Below are 20,475 nucleotides of genomic sequence, written 5' to 3'. Positions count from 1 at the left end.
TTAGGAATTTAAATTTTATTAGTAAATAAATTATAAATATAATTTGGGATATAATAAAACTTGAACGGGTTAAATTGAAGTTCGCAATAATATTTGGGGGCAAATTATATTTATTTAAGAAAATTAGAAAAGACATAATAGTAATTATTAAAAAGAATTTAAAGAAAAAAAACAAAAAAAAGGGTGGGCAGTGGCATGTGCTGCCATCGCCTCACCACTCATTAAATATATATATATATGTGTGTGTGCATGTTAAATTGAACATATTACACAAACAAAACACACACACTGACGCGCATAATTGCGGAGGAAACAAAGGTACCGACTTTTGATTTTACTCTTTTAATAATTTATATAATTATATTATTTAATTAATCTTTTTATTAAATATAGTTTATATTGAGCGATGTACTATTTAATCGGAGTATTTTATAATTTTGGCTATTTAAATTAGTGTCGAGTTAAATATCATAATTGCTATAAAAATGATATAGTTGGGTAATTAAAATATTAGATTTGTTAGATTTAATTATTACTATAGGTAATTAACACAATTCCATCGGAATGATTAACGAAATATATAATTCTATGTATTGTTGCTTAGTTAAATTATATAGCAACGATAAATTGGTAGAAAATTCATAGAAATGATTTGAAAATTATATTTAAGAAATAGGTAGAAAATTCATAGAAATGATTTGAAAATTATATTTAAGAAATATTATGTTATTAAAGAGGAAAAATGAAAATTTGTACTTCGATAGAAGTGGAATATTAAAGAATTATTGGAAATCGTACGAATAAGATTTAGTATTATATTTTAAAGAAAATTACGATATTCTCGATATATTAATTGTATGTGGTATATCTCATTATAGGATACGGGAGTGAGGTGAAAGGACTGACAATTAGCGATTGAGGAGAAAGAAACGTTGTAAGGTTGAGGTAAGTAAATAATTAGTATTATCTATATATGACCCCTTTATTTGTGGTATTACTGTTATATGATTTTTGGTTCATGCTGACTTTGATTTATTGAGTGGTGAATGATGTAATTTGATTGACGATAATGTGTACATGGAATGAGAAAGTACGTTGAAATATTATGTTTGTTGTTTGATGTGTTGTGAGTGTCTGAGAATGAGAATGTATTGATATATTGTTTTACGTTACTAGTTGCTTACAAGAATGGTGATATGTGGAAATGAGGGAGTGGTGGAAATTGAATATAATTATGGTGTGAATACCCCTTGATGTGTTGAAAAGCCTATAAGGCGATATGAAAAGTGCTATGTACGAAAAGAAAGTTCTATGTACGAAAAGAAAATCCTATGTGCGAAATGAAACAGCTATGTGCGAAATGAAAATGCTATGTGCGAAATGAGATTGATGAGCCGGCTGTCAAAGGGGTTCACTTAAATTTAAATATCGGTGAGATTGAGTTGGCGGGGAAAACACAATATCACCTTCTGAGAAGCAAACTAGAAAAAATGGAGTTTGATTGATTGTCTTATTGCGTGATAACTATGTGGTGTAATAAAGATGGTTGTGAGAAAGCAAATTGACTATATATTCTATGCATATTGCCTATGTATCTTGTTTGAGGTTATATTTGGTATACTCTATGCATATTGCCTATGTATCTTGTTTGAGGTTATATTTGGTATACATATGTAGATAGGACTGGTTATTGCTTACTGAGTGGCAGGTTCATCCCTCTGTTGACATTTTATTTCAGGAGTAGACTTTGAGGTGTCTGACTGTTGAAGACTAGGTCTACGTACTCATGCAGGTCGGGCCAGTATGCAGTTTTCTCCTCTTTGTCAGTTAGAGTACAAACTACATTTTGTTTGTACAGAGAGAATATAAGCGTACGGATTATTTGTGATGAATCACCTTGTGGAGTGTGATATGTATATATATATATATATAATGTTGTGGGTTGATACTACGTACTATGACGTGTTGAGATTGTGTATGAAAATTGATTAGATGATTATGTGCATTTATATATAAATACAGGGATTACTATAAGTATGAAGTTAGGGTAGATATAACTCTTGTAGTGAAGGGGGTGCTACATTAGGTGGTAGTAGAGCAGGGATTAGATGTTCTTAGGATAGTAGATGAAATGTAATTTTATACGTAAGGTGTATATGTTCGAAATCTACTCACATGTGCGTATTTATATAGGATGGAAGCGTCAAGAGAAAACGTTGCTGGCCCAACTGAGTCCTTAGAGTCTATGCAGGGTAATGATTCTGGATCAGAACATCAGGGGTTAGAATCTCAAAATAGAAATGCCCCACGACAGAAATAAGCCGAATTATGCAAAAGTTTGTAGAAATGATGCAGGAGAACATGAGAGAAAATATTCATATTTATTCCTTAAGCCGGTAAGTTAGTTTAATTTTGAGGACGAAATTTTTATTAGGAGGGAAGAATTGTGACGTCCATAGAATTTTGTACGTAATTGGAAGACTAATTAGTAATTATTAGGAATTTAAATTTTATTAGTAAATAAATTATAGATTTAATTTGGGATATAATAAAACTTTAACGGGTTAAATTGGAGTTCGCTATAATATTTGGGGGCAAATTATATTTATTTAAGAAAATTAGAAAAGACATAATAGTAATTATTAAAAAGAATTTAAAGAAAAAAAAACAAAAAAAAGGGTAGGCAGTGGCATGTGCTGCCATCGCCTCACCACTCATTAAATATATATATATATATATATGTGTGTGTGTGCATGTTAAATTGAACATATTACACAAACAAAACACACACACTGACGCGCATAATTGCGGAGGAAACAAATTTACACAATTCCATCGGAATGATTAACGAAATATGTAATTCTATGTATTATTGCTTAGTTAAATTATATAGCAACGATAAATTGGTAGAAAATTCATAGAAATGATTTGAAAAATTATATTTAAGAAATATTATGTTATTAAAGAGGAAAAATGAAGATTTGTACTTCGATAGAAGTGGAATATTAAAAAATTATTGGAAATCGTACGAATAAGATTTAGTATTATATTTTAAAAAAAATTACGATATTCTCGATATATTAATTGTATGTGGTATATCTCATTATAGGATACGGGAGTGAGGTGAAAGGACTGACAATTAGCGATTGAGGAGAAAGAAACGTTGTAAGGTTGAGGTAAGTAAATAATTAGTATTATCTATATATGGCCCTCTTTATTTGTGGTATTACTGTTATATGATTTTTGGTTCATGCTGACTTTGATTTATTTGAAAATATATATGAGTGGTGAATGATGTAATTTGATTGACGATAATGTGTACATGGAATGAGAAAGTACGTTGAAATATTATGTTTGTTGTTTGATGTGTTGTGAGTGTCTGAGAATGAGAATGTATTGATATATTGTTTTACGTTACTAGTTGCTTACAAGAATGGTGATATGTGGAAATGAGGGAGTGGTGGAAATTGAATATAATTGTGGTGTGAATACCCCTTGATGTGTTGAAAAGCCTATAAGACGATATGAAAAGTGCTATGTGCGAAAAGAAAGTGCTATGTGCGAAAAGAAAATGCTATGTGCGAAATGAAACTGCTATGTGCGAAATGAAAATGCTATGTGCGAAATGAGATTGATGAGCCGGCTGTTAAGGGGGTTCACTTAAATTTAAATATCGGTGAGATAGAGTTGGCGGGGAAAACACAACATCACCTTCTGGTAAGCAAACTAGGAAAAATGGAGTTTGATTGATTGTCTTATTGCGTGATAACTATGTGGTGTAATAAAGATGGTTATGAGGAAGCAAATTGACTATATATTTTATGCATATTGCCTATGTATCTTGTTTGAGGTTATATTTGGTATACATATATAGATAGGACTGGTTATTTGCTTACTGAGTGGCAAGCTCATCCCTCTGTTGACATTTTATTTCAGGAGTAGACTTTGAGGTGTCTGACTGTTGAAGACTAGGTCTACGTACTTAGGCAGGTCGGGCCAGTATGCAGTTTTCTCCTCTTTGTCAGTTAGAGTACAAACTACATTTTGTTTGTACAGAGAGAATATAAGCGTACGGATTACTTGTGACGAATCACCTTGTGGTGTATGATATGTATATATATATATATATAATGTTGTGGGTTAATAATACGTACTATGACGTGTTGAGATTACGTATGCAAATTGATTAGATGATTATGTGCATTTATATTTAAATATTGGGATTACTATAAGTATGAAGTTTATGGTAAAAAATATAGCTCTTGTAGCGAAGGGGGTGCTACATTTTTTCTAAAAAAGTGGTTTGTATTATTGAGGGTTCTGAAATACCTACGAATCTGTAATAATTGAATAGGTTTTTTCAAGCTCCCGTTGAAGGGTAAAAACCCAACAGCGATTTTGGAGTAAAGAAAAAGGCAAGGGTTATATTTAACTATGATTATTTGTTTCTAGTTGCTATAAGATATCATTACTATGCTTTTTTCTTTCGATAAATGTAAATTTTATTAAATAAATGGTAGTACATCGGTACAATACAACATGAAAGGCTAGACAGTCACGTGAACAGGCCAAAAAATCTGCCATAAACGAAAATTTCATTATTATGCTTTTTGTGTACTAAATATTTGAGTATTGAATTGCAGAATGACAAGCAATCGATTTAGGTATTCCTCCATGTGTGACAATATTTCTTTTTTTTTTTTTTTATTTTTTGGTCCAGCATAGAAGAAAACCTTCTATATTTCATAATAATGCAATATAATCTGGGATTTCACAGCTGTTCGAGGTAATCAATGATGTTAAGGTTTCACAGATTTTCTCACTTCTTGAGAACTGAGAAGCTTCAAAAGAACAAAGAATTAGACAGAGCTTCGAATCGTTCAAGATTAAAAATCCCACAAAATAGATGTTAGCTTACATCAAATGCCTATATGTTATAGCAGTTAGTTGCTCAATGAGGCAGAGCCAAAAGAGACTTGGCTGGTGGTAGAAGTGCGACAGCACCTCGCTCCGAACTTGAGTATTTTCTGTAAATCCCTCTCAGCTTCTGATCTGCTGCCATGGAGTGGAAGCTGACCAGCAGCTTAGCGCAATCCATAAGCTGTGGTTCTGAGAAACCAGTGTGCAACTTAAGCGTTTCATTCCAGATGGGGGCCTTATTTAACGTGCACCGAGCTGCATAGACTGCCGAGGCGGCAATCATTGATGGACAGTAAATAAGTGTGGCATAATTCATCATTCCAAGCTCAGCAAGAAAATATACCATGTTCTCCACATCAGAGTCAGTTTGAGATGCTTTGATGAAGCGGGCAAGGAAAATGTATGGAGTCGGGACCGTTAAGTACCATTCCAAAGCGGCCAATATCCGCTTCTCCATAGCCAAGACCTGCTCGTTAGTGTATGTTCGGTCTGAGATGGACACTAACTCATTCACCTCAGGGGCCCAAATTTCTTCATACTTGGAAGCTATAAGCATTGCTCCCAACCCCACCAACTGCAGCTCCCTTCTTGATGTAGTCTTGGCTGCAAGATACCGATCAACAACGTTGACGGTGAGGTAAAGGGTCTCGGGATTGAGCTCGAATTTGTGGTGAACTTGAATCAACCAATCAATCAGAATTGCTCTCATTTTCTCATTTATCTCAGGTTGTGAATCCATATAATCGTGAACACGGCCGTCATTCTCAACTGACTTGTAGAACTTGTAGATCTCATCAACATATTCAACAACAGCCAAGTCATTATTCACGTCAGCAGCATCTATGTCGACTATTTGCACCTTTGGTTTATTGCTTAGCCCGAATGCAGCCTTGCTTCTAGCAGTGAGAGTTGAAGTAAGAGTTGGAGCTTTCTTCTTCAACGACTTCTCTCCGGCCTTCTCCTTGAGAGGCTTATCCTTCTCTGCAACTTCTGTAGTAACGGGACTAATTTCAATTATCTCCTCTGGCTTAGGTTTGGTGGTTGCTGCAGCTTTTTTCTGAGCTGGCTTCCGCACGGCAGCTCTCTTTTCCGGCAGAGCTCCATCCACCACAATGGCTCCATTGGCATTTGCAGCCTTGTTGTTTTCAGCTGCTGCAGCCTGTGCATTAGCCAGTAACTGAGCACAAAAACTCCTCGTAACCGGTCGAGAAACTTGAGGAAGCTGCTTCCCCTCGACCCCACGAACGGTAACCACATTTCCTATGTCACCTAGTGCACGACGATTCTTCCTTTCTGCTCCCACATTGTTCTGCTTAATAGCCCCTGGGACTACCTCTCCTCTGTTCTGCTGCTGAACAACTCTCGAAGCCATTGCTGAAACACCTTGAAAAAGTGCTGAACCCTCTTCTCTTTTCCTCCCTCTCTCTCTCTCTCTCTCTCTGTGAGGGCTCAATGAAAAGTACAGGGGATGGGAATGTGAGAAGGGATGCCCTTTTGAAGCTGAAGAGAAACGGGCTTCTGCCCAACGGTCTTATTTTTTTGAATTTGTAGCCATTCAATGTGACAATATTTCTGAAACATCAGCTCTTAGTAAAAAAATGCATATTATATTAGTTTGTTTAAGTTTGTTTTTCCTTTTTAAGCGGTTAATGCTTCTCTTTATCTTAAAAATCCTCTTAACTTTGATGCAAAAAATATTATTATGACTAATGGTACGATCTTTATTGCTATTCTTCAACTGCTTCAATTGAGGTGTATTTCAGCTGGCATTTGATGAACTTGGAGATCACCCTTATGTGTATTTTTGATGCTTATGTTTAGTTGCAAATTTCCGATCTTCTGAGCAGATTGCATGTATTCTATTAAATTATGGGGTGAGCAGCAATTTACTGTCATGTGATATTGAAAATGAGCATATTACTCCCATATGACAAGAGTATAGCAATTTGTCTCCCTATATTTTTCAAAATGAAGTAATTTACCCCCTTATACAGGGAGGTATATCACTTCATTTTAGAAAACATAGGGAGGTAAATTGTTGTATTTTAAAAAATACAGGAAGATAAATCGCTATTTATTTAGTCATAAGGGGATAATCTGCTATATTTGCTTGCATTTTTTCCTTAAATTATGTATTCTTGGTTGACTTATTTATATTCTCTTTTTTACTTCCTCTCGATTTTCGTCAAGGAAGTGGCGTGTGTCAAAACGGAACTGTTTTGATTTGATCAATTTGTGTGAAAACTCAGTGGAAGAAATTGATGAGTTTCTTAGGCTTTTCGTTTTCTACAAAAACGGTGTGAGAGCTGCTTTGTAGTTTCCGTATTTAGATTTTGTTTGTGAGAGGCCGATTCGTTGTATGAGTACAAAAGTTTGTATGTTGTAAATAAGATTATGGGCTGCTTTTGATGAATGATGATCATGTTTTTCGCTTTGTTACTTAAACATGAAATATTGCTATATAGGCTTCAACTTGATTTGATTATCATTCTCATTCCTTGGTGAAATAAATCTTTTGATTGTCAGAAACCAAAATTCCCGTTTGGTAACTTTCACCTCGAGCTTGAGCTTGAGCTGGTTAGCTAGAGCACGCTCCCGAAAGCTCGACTCATATGCCCCTCCTAATTCTTACAACACCTTAAGTATCGAAGGCTGGTATGTGGAAGATAAAACTCCTTAAAAGAAAAGAAATGTAAATTAATGTTCCAAAAGAACCAAATAAAAGTTTCTGAAAATCACACACCATAGAATGAGTATAGATTCAAATCCATATCGAGCAGGTACGCTCAAGCTTACGTCCTGCAAACATGTGAACGTTGGCTAGCCCAATGCGTTCTAAAACGTTAATCCATTGATGCTACCGAAAAGTAGGCAACAAAATAAAGATGTAAAATATTCAAAAATCATATGAGAAAATCCCCTATGTACTGAATCCGATGATTCAGGTATTTAGCTCGGTATATTATTTTAGGTAATGAAGAATTAAGACCTTTTGAATTCCTTCCTCTTCATTAGACCTGTTGAGGGTGAGTATTATCCTATCAACAAAAAATTGTATTTTATTACTTATATGTTTTACTCTAATTTTATTTCACATGTTGGGTCTTAAACATATGAAAATGAATTAAACAATTATACATATTCCTTTGTGATAACATCACCCAAACATATTACTAAATCAATAAATTAAAAATATTTCATTAACTTGCGATCGATAAAATGAATTAAAAACTATGTGAATTTTAATATGCGCAAATTGAATATTATTGAAATATGAATAACGATCTTAACTTTGTTCGAATAATAGGTCGTTATTAATCAATTATACAATCGATAAAAAATCAAGACAGGAGAGAAAATTAAGAACGGATAGAAAAAAAAATGAAAATCATATTTTAATTTTAGAATAACTTTTTTATCAATTTGAAATTGCATTCAAATTTCATTTCATATGTTTTTAACAATTAAAATTCAAGCGAACTTTATTAGTCCTATTTATAGTCGAGCTTGACTTATCACTTTATGTTCAAATTAAATCTCATCGGAAACTTAATTTCGAGTTGTATAACAAAAATAAAGATGAAAAATTATGGCAACTTCTTTCAAAAATATCAATACTTTAAAAAAATAATAACAATAAACTATGTACAAAACTTAAGAATTTTAGATGAGAAATAAATCTAGTTGATCAATTTATCAAAAAATTACAAATTCATTGATGTTAAATGAACAGATATCTATGAATTTTTAGAATATTAAATTTTACCTATTCAATAACCACGCTGTTGGTATTTTAGGGTCTAAACATTACTAAATATATATATATATATATATATAAATACTTATTTCAATGAATATGAATCCGAGTCTGGAATATTAGCTCTTGTGATAAATACGAATCTGAGTAATACCCTCCCATTAATAGGAGTAGCCTTCGTGACTAAGGAAAACCGAAGCTGACAAAAAGATAAGATTTGAATAGTATAAAATTGAACATAAGTGTTTGAAAACCAAAAGAAATGTTTCCAGCATACTACTTATTCATCTATGCTACAATCTCTATAAGCTATTCTCCTTTCACAAATGAAAAGAATTAGGGTACAAATTCTGAAAATATAAACTAACAATTCACCTTGAAGAAGAGTTGTTTGCTGAGATGACATATTGCTATTCACATACCTGGACATATATTAGACATGCTCATGAGGGAGGTGACACCTTGCATTCCTAACCTAAAACTTTGCTGTAAAAGAATCTATTGCTACGGAAGCAACATAAATGGGACACACAAGTCAGTCATCAGTTCCATCATTAAAACAAGGCAGCTTAGTTCTGTAGAGGCTGGAGTTCTTGCTCGGCTACAACAGAATCAACCGGCTTGTACGAGAGCACCGCTTGCTGCCTGTGCCAAATAAACCATGCCCCAAAAGCCAATACTGCAGCTACCATTATAATGATAAAAGGGATAACTATGACCAAGTAATGTTGCTGCCACCATGACCTGGACCAAATACCTCAAATCAGTAAAGGTTCAGTCATTGATATAACAGGTATAAATATCGTAACCATAAAGAAGACTACATAGGTTGGGTCTTGCCATCTAATTTGATCCCCGATAAAAAGTGATGAGAATAGTTTTTCATATGGAAAGGAGATATGAACTCATAACAAGAAGAGCACAAACATTGGAGACTCTTGTTTCGAGGCCAATCATGCAAAGTAGAAGGGATTAAACTCGATGAGCAACTTAGACGGTGCACTTCCATTTGCAACAATAAGCAAAACTGAAAGAAGTAACAATTTAGAGTAATAAAGGGCATGTACACTTTTGACCATCCAGAAGGGCCTACCTAACTTTTTTTCACTCAACTGTACAGTCGAAATGAATTATGTTTGTTGCTTTGCCACTTGTACCAATATATATGTGAATTGCTACTTCAAAAAATAATTTCAAAAAAAATATTTTGCTAAGTTCAATATCTTGCTTCCGTTTATCGCCACAACTATCTTTTAATTTTTGAAATAAACTGGAAAACATGAGGAAAAAAGAAAAGAAAATGGGATAGTGTTACCTTTGGTAGGATTTTGAAATAGAAAACCCTACCAATGATGAATAAAGATTAGAAGATTTGGTGCAAGGAAAAATTTGGAATTGGAGTTAATTGGTTTTGCAGCGTACAGTTGGTGAATGACAGCACCGTTGACAAGGATCAGATATTACTGGAGATATGTTGCGGCAGGTGATAAATGCAGATTCCAGCAAAAACCAGGGATACGTTTCTAGTGAAAAAGAATAAACTTGAAAAGGCAGATATATGAATGTCACTCGCACAAGTGACAGGATGTGACCTAAATTTTCAAAAATTGCTCCAGATCTTTTACCAAAATTCTAATGTGAAGCAGTCCCCTCCTTCCAAATAGATAATTACTAATTTGTCCTTTTCCCTTTCTAAGAAATTCAAATTGCTTGACTTTATTTTCCTTGAGAAGGAATTCAATGCTAGTTGTTTAATGGAACACAAAGAACAAGATATCCTATTTTACCGTTCAGATGGTGGCTCGATCTTCCACTCGAACACTTTGTAAGTTCCATAGCTATCAGGTAGATGTATACCATTTTCACTCAGCCTGGATATAATGTTCTACCAAAAGGAGAACATGTTAAAAAAATGGTGCGAGCCCATCAATACAAAAATATGGAACAATGCATATGATAGTTACAAAAAAATTTTACCAGAGCAGTAGCATTAGAAATATAACCAGCAGACTCTGCTGGGAAGATGGCCCATTTTATGAGGGTATCATTCTCTCTAGGAGTGAAATTCACCAATTGAACCTGCAAGAGTTCATCTCAGAAGTAAGTTCTTGGCTGACAATTCTTGAGATACCATGCAAGAATTATAGTTGACTAACATATATGATAGATTCAATAAGAAACTAAATTATATTTTAGCTACTATATCCATCGTAATCCTACAAGCTCAAAGATTTGTATGGTACCTGTGAAGCATTAACATCTAACTCCTTTGCAATGAATTGAGTAAGTTCTGATATGTGAGGCTTCAACTCTGGGTACTTGACAGTCAACAGCATATAGAATGTTATGAGACCTATTTTTATCTTCCCTGCAAATTGAAGGATACACAAAGCATAGTAAAAACCTGGTCAGTGTCTGTATTATCCACAATTCATGAGTTCTAATTGGTCTATCAACCCATATGGTGTTATTTGTTAAAGGCCATGCACAAAGAGTGAAGTTAGTGACGCAACTTTGTCCTGCACTCCCCTTGGTACCTAAAAGTATATCTAAGAACTTGCGGTTAGACATCCATTGCTTGTCCCACATAAAGGTAAAATCATCAGAACCAGAACATCCCAACATTTGAATATATCACAGTTACACTACTCTTCTACAATGGAACGGGTAATTGATTCAGCATCCGGTCAGAATCAGCTAGCAATGTTCCGAATGGAACACTTAAATAGTTCATGGTATTAGAGGATTAACAATTTTTGCCTATCGAATTTAATGACAATTGATGGATCGTATTTCAATAGACCTTGCCAACTAAACGTTATGTCAAGTCGAAGAACAAGCAGCAAAGCGTTCTTGTTGCTTCACCACAAACTCCAAGTAATTGATGCGCCAGTTGACAAGCATAGTTTTAAGATAGACCCTCAAATGAATACAATTAAAGAGCACTCCTCCCATCCTTGTGGGCCAGAGAACAGACATTCAAAATTATTCTTTCTGAAAATTATCACACTTATCTGAACATCTTCCAGATCATGGTGCCTCCCTTGTAAAGACTCTTATGTCGTGAAACTACTTATGGTAGGAAACTATATACATTTTTTTTGGCCTCCTCAACTAAACAGATCGATAAAATGTGCAACATGTACTAAGGAACCTCATCCTTCACATTTTCTATGCCAGCATCATCTAAATCAATGAGAAAATGATCAGTGAAGACCCTTCGCACCAACAGTACTGGTCCAGACACAAACATCATCACTTTTCAGTGATATGACAAAAACTTAATCCTAGATCCAGACATAAACATCATCACTTCTCATCGATATGACAAAAATTTAACCCTCAAGATTTCAAGATAAAACTAAACATAGCAGTGTGCATTCCGCAGTATGAAGTGGCTAAAAAGATACCCAGTATGCTTATTTCAACTTAGGTAGACTGATAGCAACTTTTGCAGTTAATTACAGTAGGTAAATATCAGCTCTGTGCACAAGCCTCAGACCCCTCATGAAATCAATAAAAAACAATTAGATGAAGCATGTTCACATAACCATCGAGAAGTGCATTTTTTATGCACTATTTTCAGCCCAAAACTTGCTACCTTAATAATTGTGACATGACAGAAGCAAAGCAAGCAACCCAGGGAAATATATTAATGTTGCTTTATCTCCAAACTCTAGCGACTCCATGCAGCATCTTAGACACTCCAAATACTCCACAATTCTAATACATCTCAGAGGAAGACAGTACTAAACTCAAACACAAGTGAGAGTAAGCTTTTAAACCTCTGTTTAACTAACGACTGGAGAATGATTTTCGTTTTTATTCCCTCTAGGTTCACAGCTTGTATCCATCTACACCCAGATGTAAATAATCAAGTAATGTCAAAGCTAAACTTTTTTCTCACCTATGACAACGTCCTCAATTTATTTTATCATTTCTGAACATAATGCTCTCGAAGATAATGACTTCCAAGGTGCACATGTACAGAATAGGACAAGGCTTTTGATGTTGAGCAGGGTACAAGGCTGGGTGGCATTGGGAGGCACATGTGTCATGTCTGTGTACATAGACACGACCCACACACATGAGGGAGATACAGAAATTTGCAATAAGTACATTGTGCTCTCAGACAAACATTAAAATCAAAGCCTTCCATGTATTGGCTTGAATTATTGGACAACCAAGTCTGCCACCTCTTTTTCTTTAAGGAGTTAATGCAGAGGATGTCACTCCACTTACTTGTACATTGAATTTGGACAAGGCCAAGGTACAGAATAGATTAAGCCAATTAAACTATAAACACATAATTAAACTAGGAAACAGAGTTGAACCTTTCACCATGAAACAATTAACATACTAATAAGTGAAATTTTTTCAAAATCAACAAAATGCTTTGAACTTGGAGAATTTGCAATTATCATGAGCAACAGAAATTCTTCACAGCACAGAACCAAAAAGAAGAACCTACTAATTGCAAGGCCTGATATCCATTATGTGATTTGACTAATCCTAACTTGCTGACTGAAAAGTCCAAGATTAACCAAGGTACAAGCCTTAACTAGTAATGCAAGAATAGCAAATCCTGGGCTGTCCAGAAAAAAATAGTAAAATTGTTACAACCTAAATGGGCCAGCATGCTGCACAAACACTATCCATCCACAGTAATTTCTGAATGGCAAAGTGAGTGTTTTCTTATTACACTCAGTTCAACCAAAAGGTCAAGGTACTAATTCAATAAGGTGAATCTAGCCATGTATTGGTAATTTAGATTTACTCCTTTCAGTGCATGAAGGACATTGACAATATGTCCTGCATGTTCTCTCTCCTAGTATATTGATGAAGTTGCTGGTGTTGCCATAAAACATTCACATATAGGATAAAATAGTATATTTGAAGTTCGTTATACTGCTCTTGGGTGAAAGAAACTTACTAGACCAGTTAGAACATCAAGAACTGTGTAAAAATTGGTGAATTTTTGGTCAAGAGTGAACATATATTTCTTATTTTGTTAAAACTAACAAGCCAAAACACCAAGATGTCGGACATAAAAAAATATATGATCAGGAAATAGCATAAGTGGGAAAATAACATTAGCTGCTGAGTTTTGCAATCAACTTGTTCTTCTGATAAGTGAATATCATACTCTATTTGTTTAAAAGGGACTTTTTCTTCCAACCCACCTTCTAATGCAATCAAAGACTTGGACACAACTGATGAAGAATTTCATGTGTTATCTTTCCCAATTTCACTAAGATGTTCAGCTATCCACTTAAGTTCTCTAAGCTTTAGACTTTCAAATGACAATTATCTACATTTTGTGGGTTGTTTTACACTTTGACATGGTTTGGCAGAATGGCCACACAGAAGCAGACTGGAAAGGGTACCGTCCATTTCTAAGTTCCAACTTGGAATGGCAATCAATATAGATGGGCCATGAAGTGGTGAGACAAATGGCAGAGTGGCCCAAAATAGGCAATCGGGGTTCAATCAGAACAGGAAATCCACACAAAGGCAAAGTATCATAAGTTACTATGCTTCAACAGTTCTTAGTTAAGGTATCCCTAAGACAAACAATATCATGCAGGCATCTTTGAACTTTCTTAAAAAGAATAACTATTATCAACTGAGTAATAGGCACCTTCTAACTCAGGAAGGGGCTATTTCGTAAGTTAAACGAATGCTATGATTACAAGACATTGTTAAAGAGGATTTCTTGGTCAGAGTCTTTCTATAATCAGTTTATTATGTCAAGGGCCGTAGTTGAGCCTTGTAATTTTCTAATTTCATTATGAAGATAGATGCTTATTTAGAACTTTCCAGATACCATGTACCTCAAGCTGAAATGCTGAATGATATCGCTAGAAAGCTAAGCACATGTACAATGCCTTCAGTTTCTTCTGCTAGCTCTCTTCAGCCATATGCATCTTTCAAGAAGTAAAAGCTATTAATTTCTTAGTCTTGATTTATCTGACTCATTTGATGAAGCAATCTATAGTAGATATTTACATCAAAAAAGTCAATGTTTCAATTAATTAGGAAAGAGCGGAGACCCCAAGAAAGGGCTTACTATACCTTTGGCACTAAAGCCAAAGGCCTGAAATAAACTGCCTATGTAATGATACACTTTATAACATAATTAAAGAACTTAGCAAACTAGAAATCAAATTCCTTCTAGATCCTAAGATACTGCTGAAAACAAGTAACAAAATCAAGACTTAGTTTGACCAAGGTGTTGAAGTCTGAACAGTACCCTTTCTATGTTGGTTTGCCACAACTAGCTCTTCTCTATATTCATTTCTATTATGCCTAAACATATTTCTCCCTACATCATCTCTCACTATTCTGAACTATCACGCATAATTGTTAAAGGAGCATGGCGCATCATGGCGCACGGCACGGCACGGCACAAGCCTTTTTAAAGCATGGCTCATACTTGCAAAAATAAATTATATTTTCACACATCAATATCTTTTAACATCAAAGCACAAACAATTAAAAATAAACACTAGAAACTATATTAACCATTATACCATAAAAGAAATGTGTAAAACAACTAATTTTAGGGAAAAGAAAAGCTCCAAAAATCCAAGACTATTAAACAAATCCTACATAATCATTATAAAAACAAACGAACATAAAATATCTATTCTTGTGACTCCATTTCTTCTCCATCATCATCATCTCCATCATTATTAGATTTGTAGCAATCAACATCCTCATCAATATCAATGAAGTTATTTTCTTCTCCTTCTTCATCAATAAGATTAAGACGTTCTGGAGAGAAGCGATGATGATAGTCAACCTGGTGAAGGGTTTTCACTTCTTTCTTTTTGTTTTTCTTTTCTGATTTCTTTGAAAAATAAATTAAATTAAAGGGGCTGGGCTTGCTGAGCCCAGCCTTATTTAGGTTGGGCTTCTGGATAGCGCACCATTGCGCCACAGATAAGTTGCGCTAGCCCAGTGCCATGTAATAAAAATATCGTTGGGCTTGCGCCATGGCGTGCCTTTTACAACTATGCTACCACCTTTACAGAAGGAAGGATTCCGCTGATGGGACCTGACATCCCTAAAGTAACAACATGTAGAGATTGGTTTATGGATTTGTCAATAGTAAGATCTTAATCAAGTTGATGTGTACCCTAGATTTGTCGTCTTTTTGATATGTGAAGAGTAGCAGATTAATTAGCCCAGGATTAGGAAATCAAGAAAAATGAGCATCTTTTTTCTATTGATGTTAGGTTGCCTGGTATAGTGTCGCAATAGCCAAATACAACCCTAAATGTGAATATATTCTGAGAATAAGTAATCATGATCGAGATTTCCAAAACCAGCTTCCTAATTTATCCAATATCTTCCCTATCATTTCAGCATTAATTGTCAATCATGACAAAAACCACTGTCAACCACAAGACACATTGCAGTGAAAAAGTTTAGTTCCAACACCCAAGGAAAAGAATAAAAATAGAAAGTGAACCAAAGCCAGGTCAAGCCATCAATTAGAAATTGATTTTTTTACCAAGCTAGAACAAATTGTTACATAAGAAAAAATAAAGGTATCTAGAGCCTGTCTAATACTCAATCAAAAGAAAGTGAAGTCTCAAACATTAAAAACATGGATAAAGTGAAAAATGATAAATAGTGTATTAATACAAACAAAGAGATAGCTGTACAGTTTGATTAGAAACCTAAAACTATTAGTATATAAGGCAATAACAACTGTCTTTAATCAATCTTTCTATGTTCAAGAACAGAGAAAAGGGTTCATCAACAAAGTAGAGTTTCAGATAAAAGACAATAGTAGAGAGAGAAAGCAACTGTATATACCTGGAGCTTTGGGTGGCAGAGGCTGAATAGGAGCCAGGGTAGGTGGCAGGGTAGGTGCCAAGGTAGGAGCTCTATTCATGGTTGAGTTCATCTGACCTGTGCCTGAAGGCAGTGGTGGACTAGCAGTTGGTAGGTGAAGTCTCTCCCACAACTCAGAACAATTGGTTTTCCAGAAACCAATTTTTTCATGTTCACGGTCATATGTTACAAGAGTATTCCGAACAATAATACCTGTCACAAGTTAATATGATGAAAAGACACAGCTTCCAATAATAAACCTTAAAAGGCACAAGGTAGAGCAATACCACCCAGAAGAGTGGTTGGATCCTTCCCATTCTGGAAAATCCCAAGGCAGTATGCACCACGTACCTTCGAGTGCTGTAAGTTAGGAGAAAGTGAGATATTGACCCAGAAAGAGAAACATAATTCAATGTCAGATGCAGTGTAGATAAACAAACTGACAAACTTAGCTATGTGAACGTATTCACATTGTGCAATATATTAGCATATGATTTGAAGGCAAGGCTTCCAACAACATAAAAGAAAAATAGCAACATACTCTGAACAAGTAATTTTCAGGGGACAACAATAGCTTCTGCCCATCATTAAATACCATTTCAACTGATGGAAAGGCTTGAGAGAGTTGTGAGCTGTCACTGAAGCAACATCAGCACTTTAACTTCACTTGCTACAATGATAACTGAATGAAAGTTTTACTATCTAGAACCATTCTATGATAATACCCACATTACCTTCCAGCACCTGAGAAGCAAATATCATTGTAGTTAGGGTCAGGACCTTGTATTCTTTTGAGCGACTGGAGTTCCTTGAAAACCTACATGACAAAATGCGGAACTTAATTACAGAAGCAGAGGATAACTATCAAAGTTTTCAAGGATATGAAGTAGCATGATCCATTAAACGATTATCTTACAGCTTCCTTGAATGCTCCAAATGCCAGTTCAGGAAGGTAAGCATAAGTGGTGCCGCTATCCAGAACAGTTCCATGTTTACCATCGAACACCTTGGGATCGAGCGCCAGCTTCTTCCCAGCAACATGTAACTCCCTCAGCTCAATATTGTAATATGGACTGTTGCCATCCCGAAACTAGAGTAAATGTGTGAGATGTATCAAGGGTACTCGTTAGGAAAGAGCCTAACACTCCACTGTAATACCACAACAATCTTCCTAAACGTACCTGCGCACAGGGTCAGAACGAGCAAAAACCATATCAGCTGGCGGTGAAATCCCTCCAAGAACCATGGCACCACCGCCCACATCCATTCCACCGTAGCACAAGGAAAATGAATCACTAATTACACCTTTATTAACAAGTTGATCCACAATACTAAGATCTCCACGACCCAGGCCCATTATCCCATCGGCGTGCTGACTGTAAAGATCACCTGTTTCCATCGTCTCACAACCAAAAACAGCTCGTTGTGGTTTCAGGTCACTTTGGTTGCCAAAGGACACAATGTCCTCACCCAATACCCCACTACTAGAACTCATTTCAGCATATTGCCTTTCATAAATACATTGCTCTCTGTTGTTATCACAAGCACACTCAATGTTGCACTTCACAGGTTGGTAGGTGGTTGACAGTTCTGGTTGAAACTTTGGATCCTATTGAAAGAGAAATTTGAAGCCAAAAAGTCATGCAAAGAAACCAAAATACACGACGTAAGCAACGTGAATGCATACCATGAAAGCAAGTTAGAAGAAGCAACTACAACATTTTAAGTTACAACCAGTGGCAGTTCTTTACAGTAGCATTGCTCAAAAAGCTAAGAGCACAATTAAATCGCGAAATACCCAACTGAATGATGGTAGTCCTTATCCAGACACACAAAGCAGGAAAGATTGTAAATAAATGGAAAATGAATAAGAAAAGCATCATATGTCCAACAAAAGTTATTTCACCAGAAAAAAAAAAATAAAAAAGTGGTCTCCTTCCCAGAGAAGGTGAAGAAAAAATATTCAATCAAGTTTCCTGCTTTTTCTTTCCAAACTGGTACACCCTGAAACAGGATATCGTTGCTTGCAACTTCTGCAATTTTCTTTTCTGTTTTTTTTCCCCTCCAGCTACACCAATTGTGCATCACTCAACAGTGAATTAAACATCATTCTCTTACAAGAGGTGGTTAATAGGGCCATGAATACAAATCAATTGCACGTTATTCAACAACCTTAAAATTCAATGGCACCAGAGTACAACCAACATAAATCCATAGGATATAAAAGAATAATATAATGAATCACGGCCGGACAAGCCGCGAACACAAATAAACAGACCTAAAGGGCATTCATTCGATCACGAATACTATCATTCAATACTAAATCACAAAACAGGCAAATAGAGAAAAACCTGATGCTTGCCACACTGTTCGCAAGTCGAGCAAGGAACATAAGTAACAGTACTGCCGGTATCAACTATAAGAGCAAATCCCTGCGGGGGTGTCCCGATCCACAGACGAGTTGTATAATACCTGCAACGGCGTGTGACCTTAAGTACATAATTAGATATATAAAATCAGATCTCACTATCACAAAACGAAAACCAAATTAAACAGAGAAGCATAAGGAGACCCATTAAGAAGGAGATCGTCGTGGAGGGGCATCCGAGCGTTTGGCGTGCTGCGGTTCTGGAGATGGCGGCGAGGATAAAAGCCGTCCTTGTGGCTGTGGTGGTTGTGGTTGTTGAAAAACAGAGGCAGAAACATGGTAGTACCATTACTACCAACGGTACTACCAAAAGTCCCTGAATCTGGATGCAACGGAATCGAGAGAGATGCGGCGGCGGCGGCGGCAACAGAAAAGAGGATGGCAACTGTAAATGCCCAAGCCATCATAGCTTTACTTCTAAGCCGGCAACAGAAAAGAGGATGGCAACTGTAAATGCCCAAGCCATCATAGCTTTACTTCTAAGCTGGGGCGATCCGCCAGCAATTGATCGTTGCTGGAGCGCTCTGAAGCGCTATATCACGCACGCTCTCTCTCTCTCTCACTCTTCGTGCGTTGAGAAGAAACAGACACAAAGGAAGAGAGAAGAGAGTGCTCTCGCTTCGACGTTTTAACGTGCAATGGACACAGCTCTTTGTTTGTTCAAGTGCTTATTTGTCAATATAAAAGAAAAATAATAATTAAAATTTCTTCTCATTTTGGAGTATTTTCGGTTGAATCTATAAATTGAAAATGTCCACTTTCAAGCTATATGGCCGTAGTGTATGGCCTCTTACTTTGTCAAACTAGGAATTTTTACTCCTTTTTCTCTCAAATTTATGATTCTTTTTTTTTTCAAAATATTTTAGAATAATAATTTAATTTTGAAATGAGCTCTTTTTAATATTAAGTATAAATCACACCGAACTTTTATGAAATTTGATATAATTATAAATACCCCTTACTGTTTGAGAAATTACAAATACCCATTATGTTTGATGAAATTATGTTCAAAGGATAGATGTATGAAATTGTCAACTTTGCCCTTACTATATTTTTTTTTAAAAAAAATGATAAAAAAATCTGACGGGTAAATGAAAAAAATTGAAAAATTATCCACTTAGTTTATAGAAAAAAAAATCAGAAACTTCTTAAAAAGAAATAAAATTAGAGTTCGTAATCCACAAAGGCATTTTGATCAGTTCACCAAATAAAATAGATGAAAACCTAATAGAGATTAACGGATTATGCTATTATTAGATGACAGTTAATATAGAGGTTGATCCGGGTCGAAATCTGCGCGACCTCCTTGGTTAGGTGGACTGGCTCTCCAAGTGGTTCGAGATCGCTACCTCTCCCAAACTAGTGATTGGGCCCTGAGAAAAAGGAAGTAGATCGTTAGGCTTGCTTGGGCGTCCCCCAACTAAGACCCTCCGATGCTTAAGTCAGTATGATTTCGAGGTGGATCGCTTGGCGATCTAGCGAGCCTGAGCGACCAAAAAGTAAAGAGTGGTAGAAAGGGCGTATC

General features: G+C 35.6%; 2 protein-coding genes across 3 annotated transcripts; both read right to left on the bottom strand.

Annotated features, from left to right (window-relative positions):
• On the bottom strand, positions 4,721-6,387 carry LOC105172261 (G2/mitotic-specific cyclin-1-like). The gene has a single exon (XM_011093636.2). It carries the CDS (start codon positions 6,290-6,292, stop codon positions 4,952-4,954), a length of 1,341 nt encoding a protein of 446 aa, XP_011091938.1. The 5' UTR covers positions 6,293-6,387; the 3' UTR covers positions 4,721-4,951.
• On the bottom strand, positions 8,878-19,593 carry LOC105172260 (aspartic proteinase-like protein 2). Of its 2 annotated transcripts, XM_011093634.2 has the most exons (13): positions 19,398-19,593; positions 19,095-19,335; positions 18,874-18,994; positions 17,704-18,131; positions 17,439-17,595; positions 17,257-17,339; positions 17,064-17,160; positions 16,810-16,882; positions 16,505-16,735; positions 10,921-11,045; positions 10,655-10,756; positions 10,465-10,562; positions 8,878-9,421 (listed from the first exon to the last, which is right to left on the bottom strand). In XM_011093634.2, the coding sequence occupies exons 1-13, from the start codon at positions 19,417-19,419 to the stop codon at positions 9,247-9,249; spliced, it is 1,953 nt and encodes a 650-aa protein (XP_011091936.1). In that variant the 5' UTR covers positions 19,420-19,593; the 3' UTR covers positions 8,878-9,246. The 2 variants fall into 2 exon arrangements, with proteins under 2 accessions (XP_011091936.1, XP_011091937.1); XM_011093635.2 differs by lacking the exon at positions 19,398-19,593 and having other exon boundaries at positions 17,064-17,154; positions 19,095-19,366.

This window comes from Sesamum indicum, linkage group LG10, assembly GCF_000512975.1.
Source record: "Sesamum indicum cultivar Zhongzhi No. 13 linkage group LG10, S_indicum_v1.0, whole genome shotgun sequence".
NCBI lineage: Eukaryota > Viridiplantae > Streptophyta > Magnoliopsida > Lamiales > Pedaliaceae > Sesamum > Sesamum indicum.
The sequence above is the reverse complement of the archived record's forward strand: the minus strand, read 5'-3'. Positions and strand labels throughout refer to the sequence as shown.

Coding starts and splice junctions, on each gene's coding strand:
- LOC105172261 (XM_011093636.2), bottom strand. CDS start 6,292: ATGGCTTCGAGAGTTGTTCAGCAGCAGAACAGAGGAGAGGTAGTCCCA.
- LOC105172260 (XM_011093634.2), bottom strand. CDS start 19,419: ATGATGGCTTGGGCATTTACAG. Junction 16,883..17,063: donor CTGAAAATTACTTGTTCAGA/GTATGTTGCTAT, acceptor CCTAACTTACAG/CACTCGAAGGTACGTGGTGC. Junction 16,736..16,809: donor TCCAACCACTCTTCTGGGTG/GTATTGCTCTAC, acceptor AACTTGTGACAG/GTATTATTGTTCGGAATACT.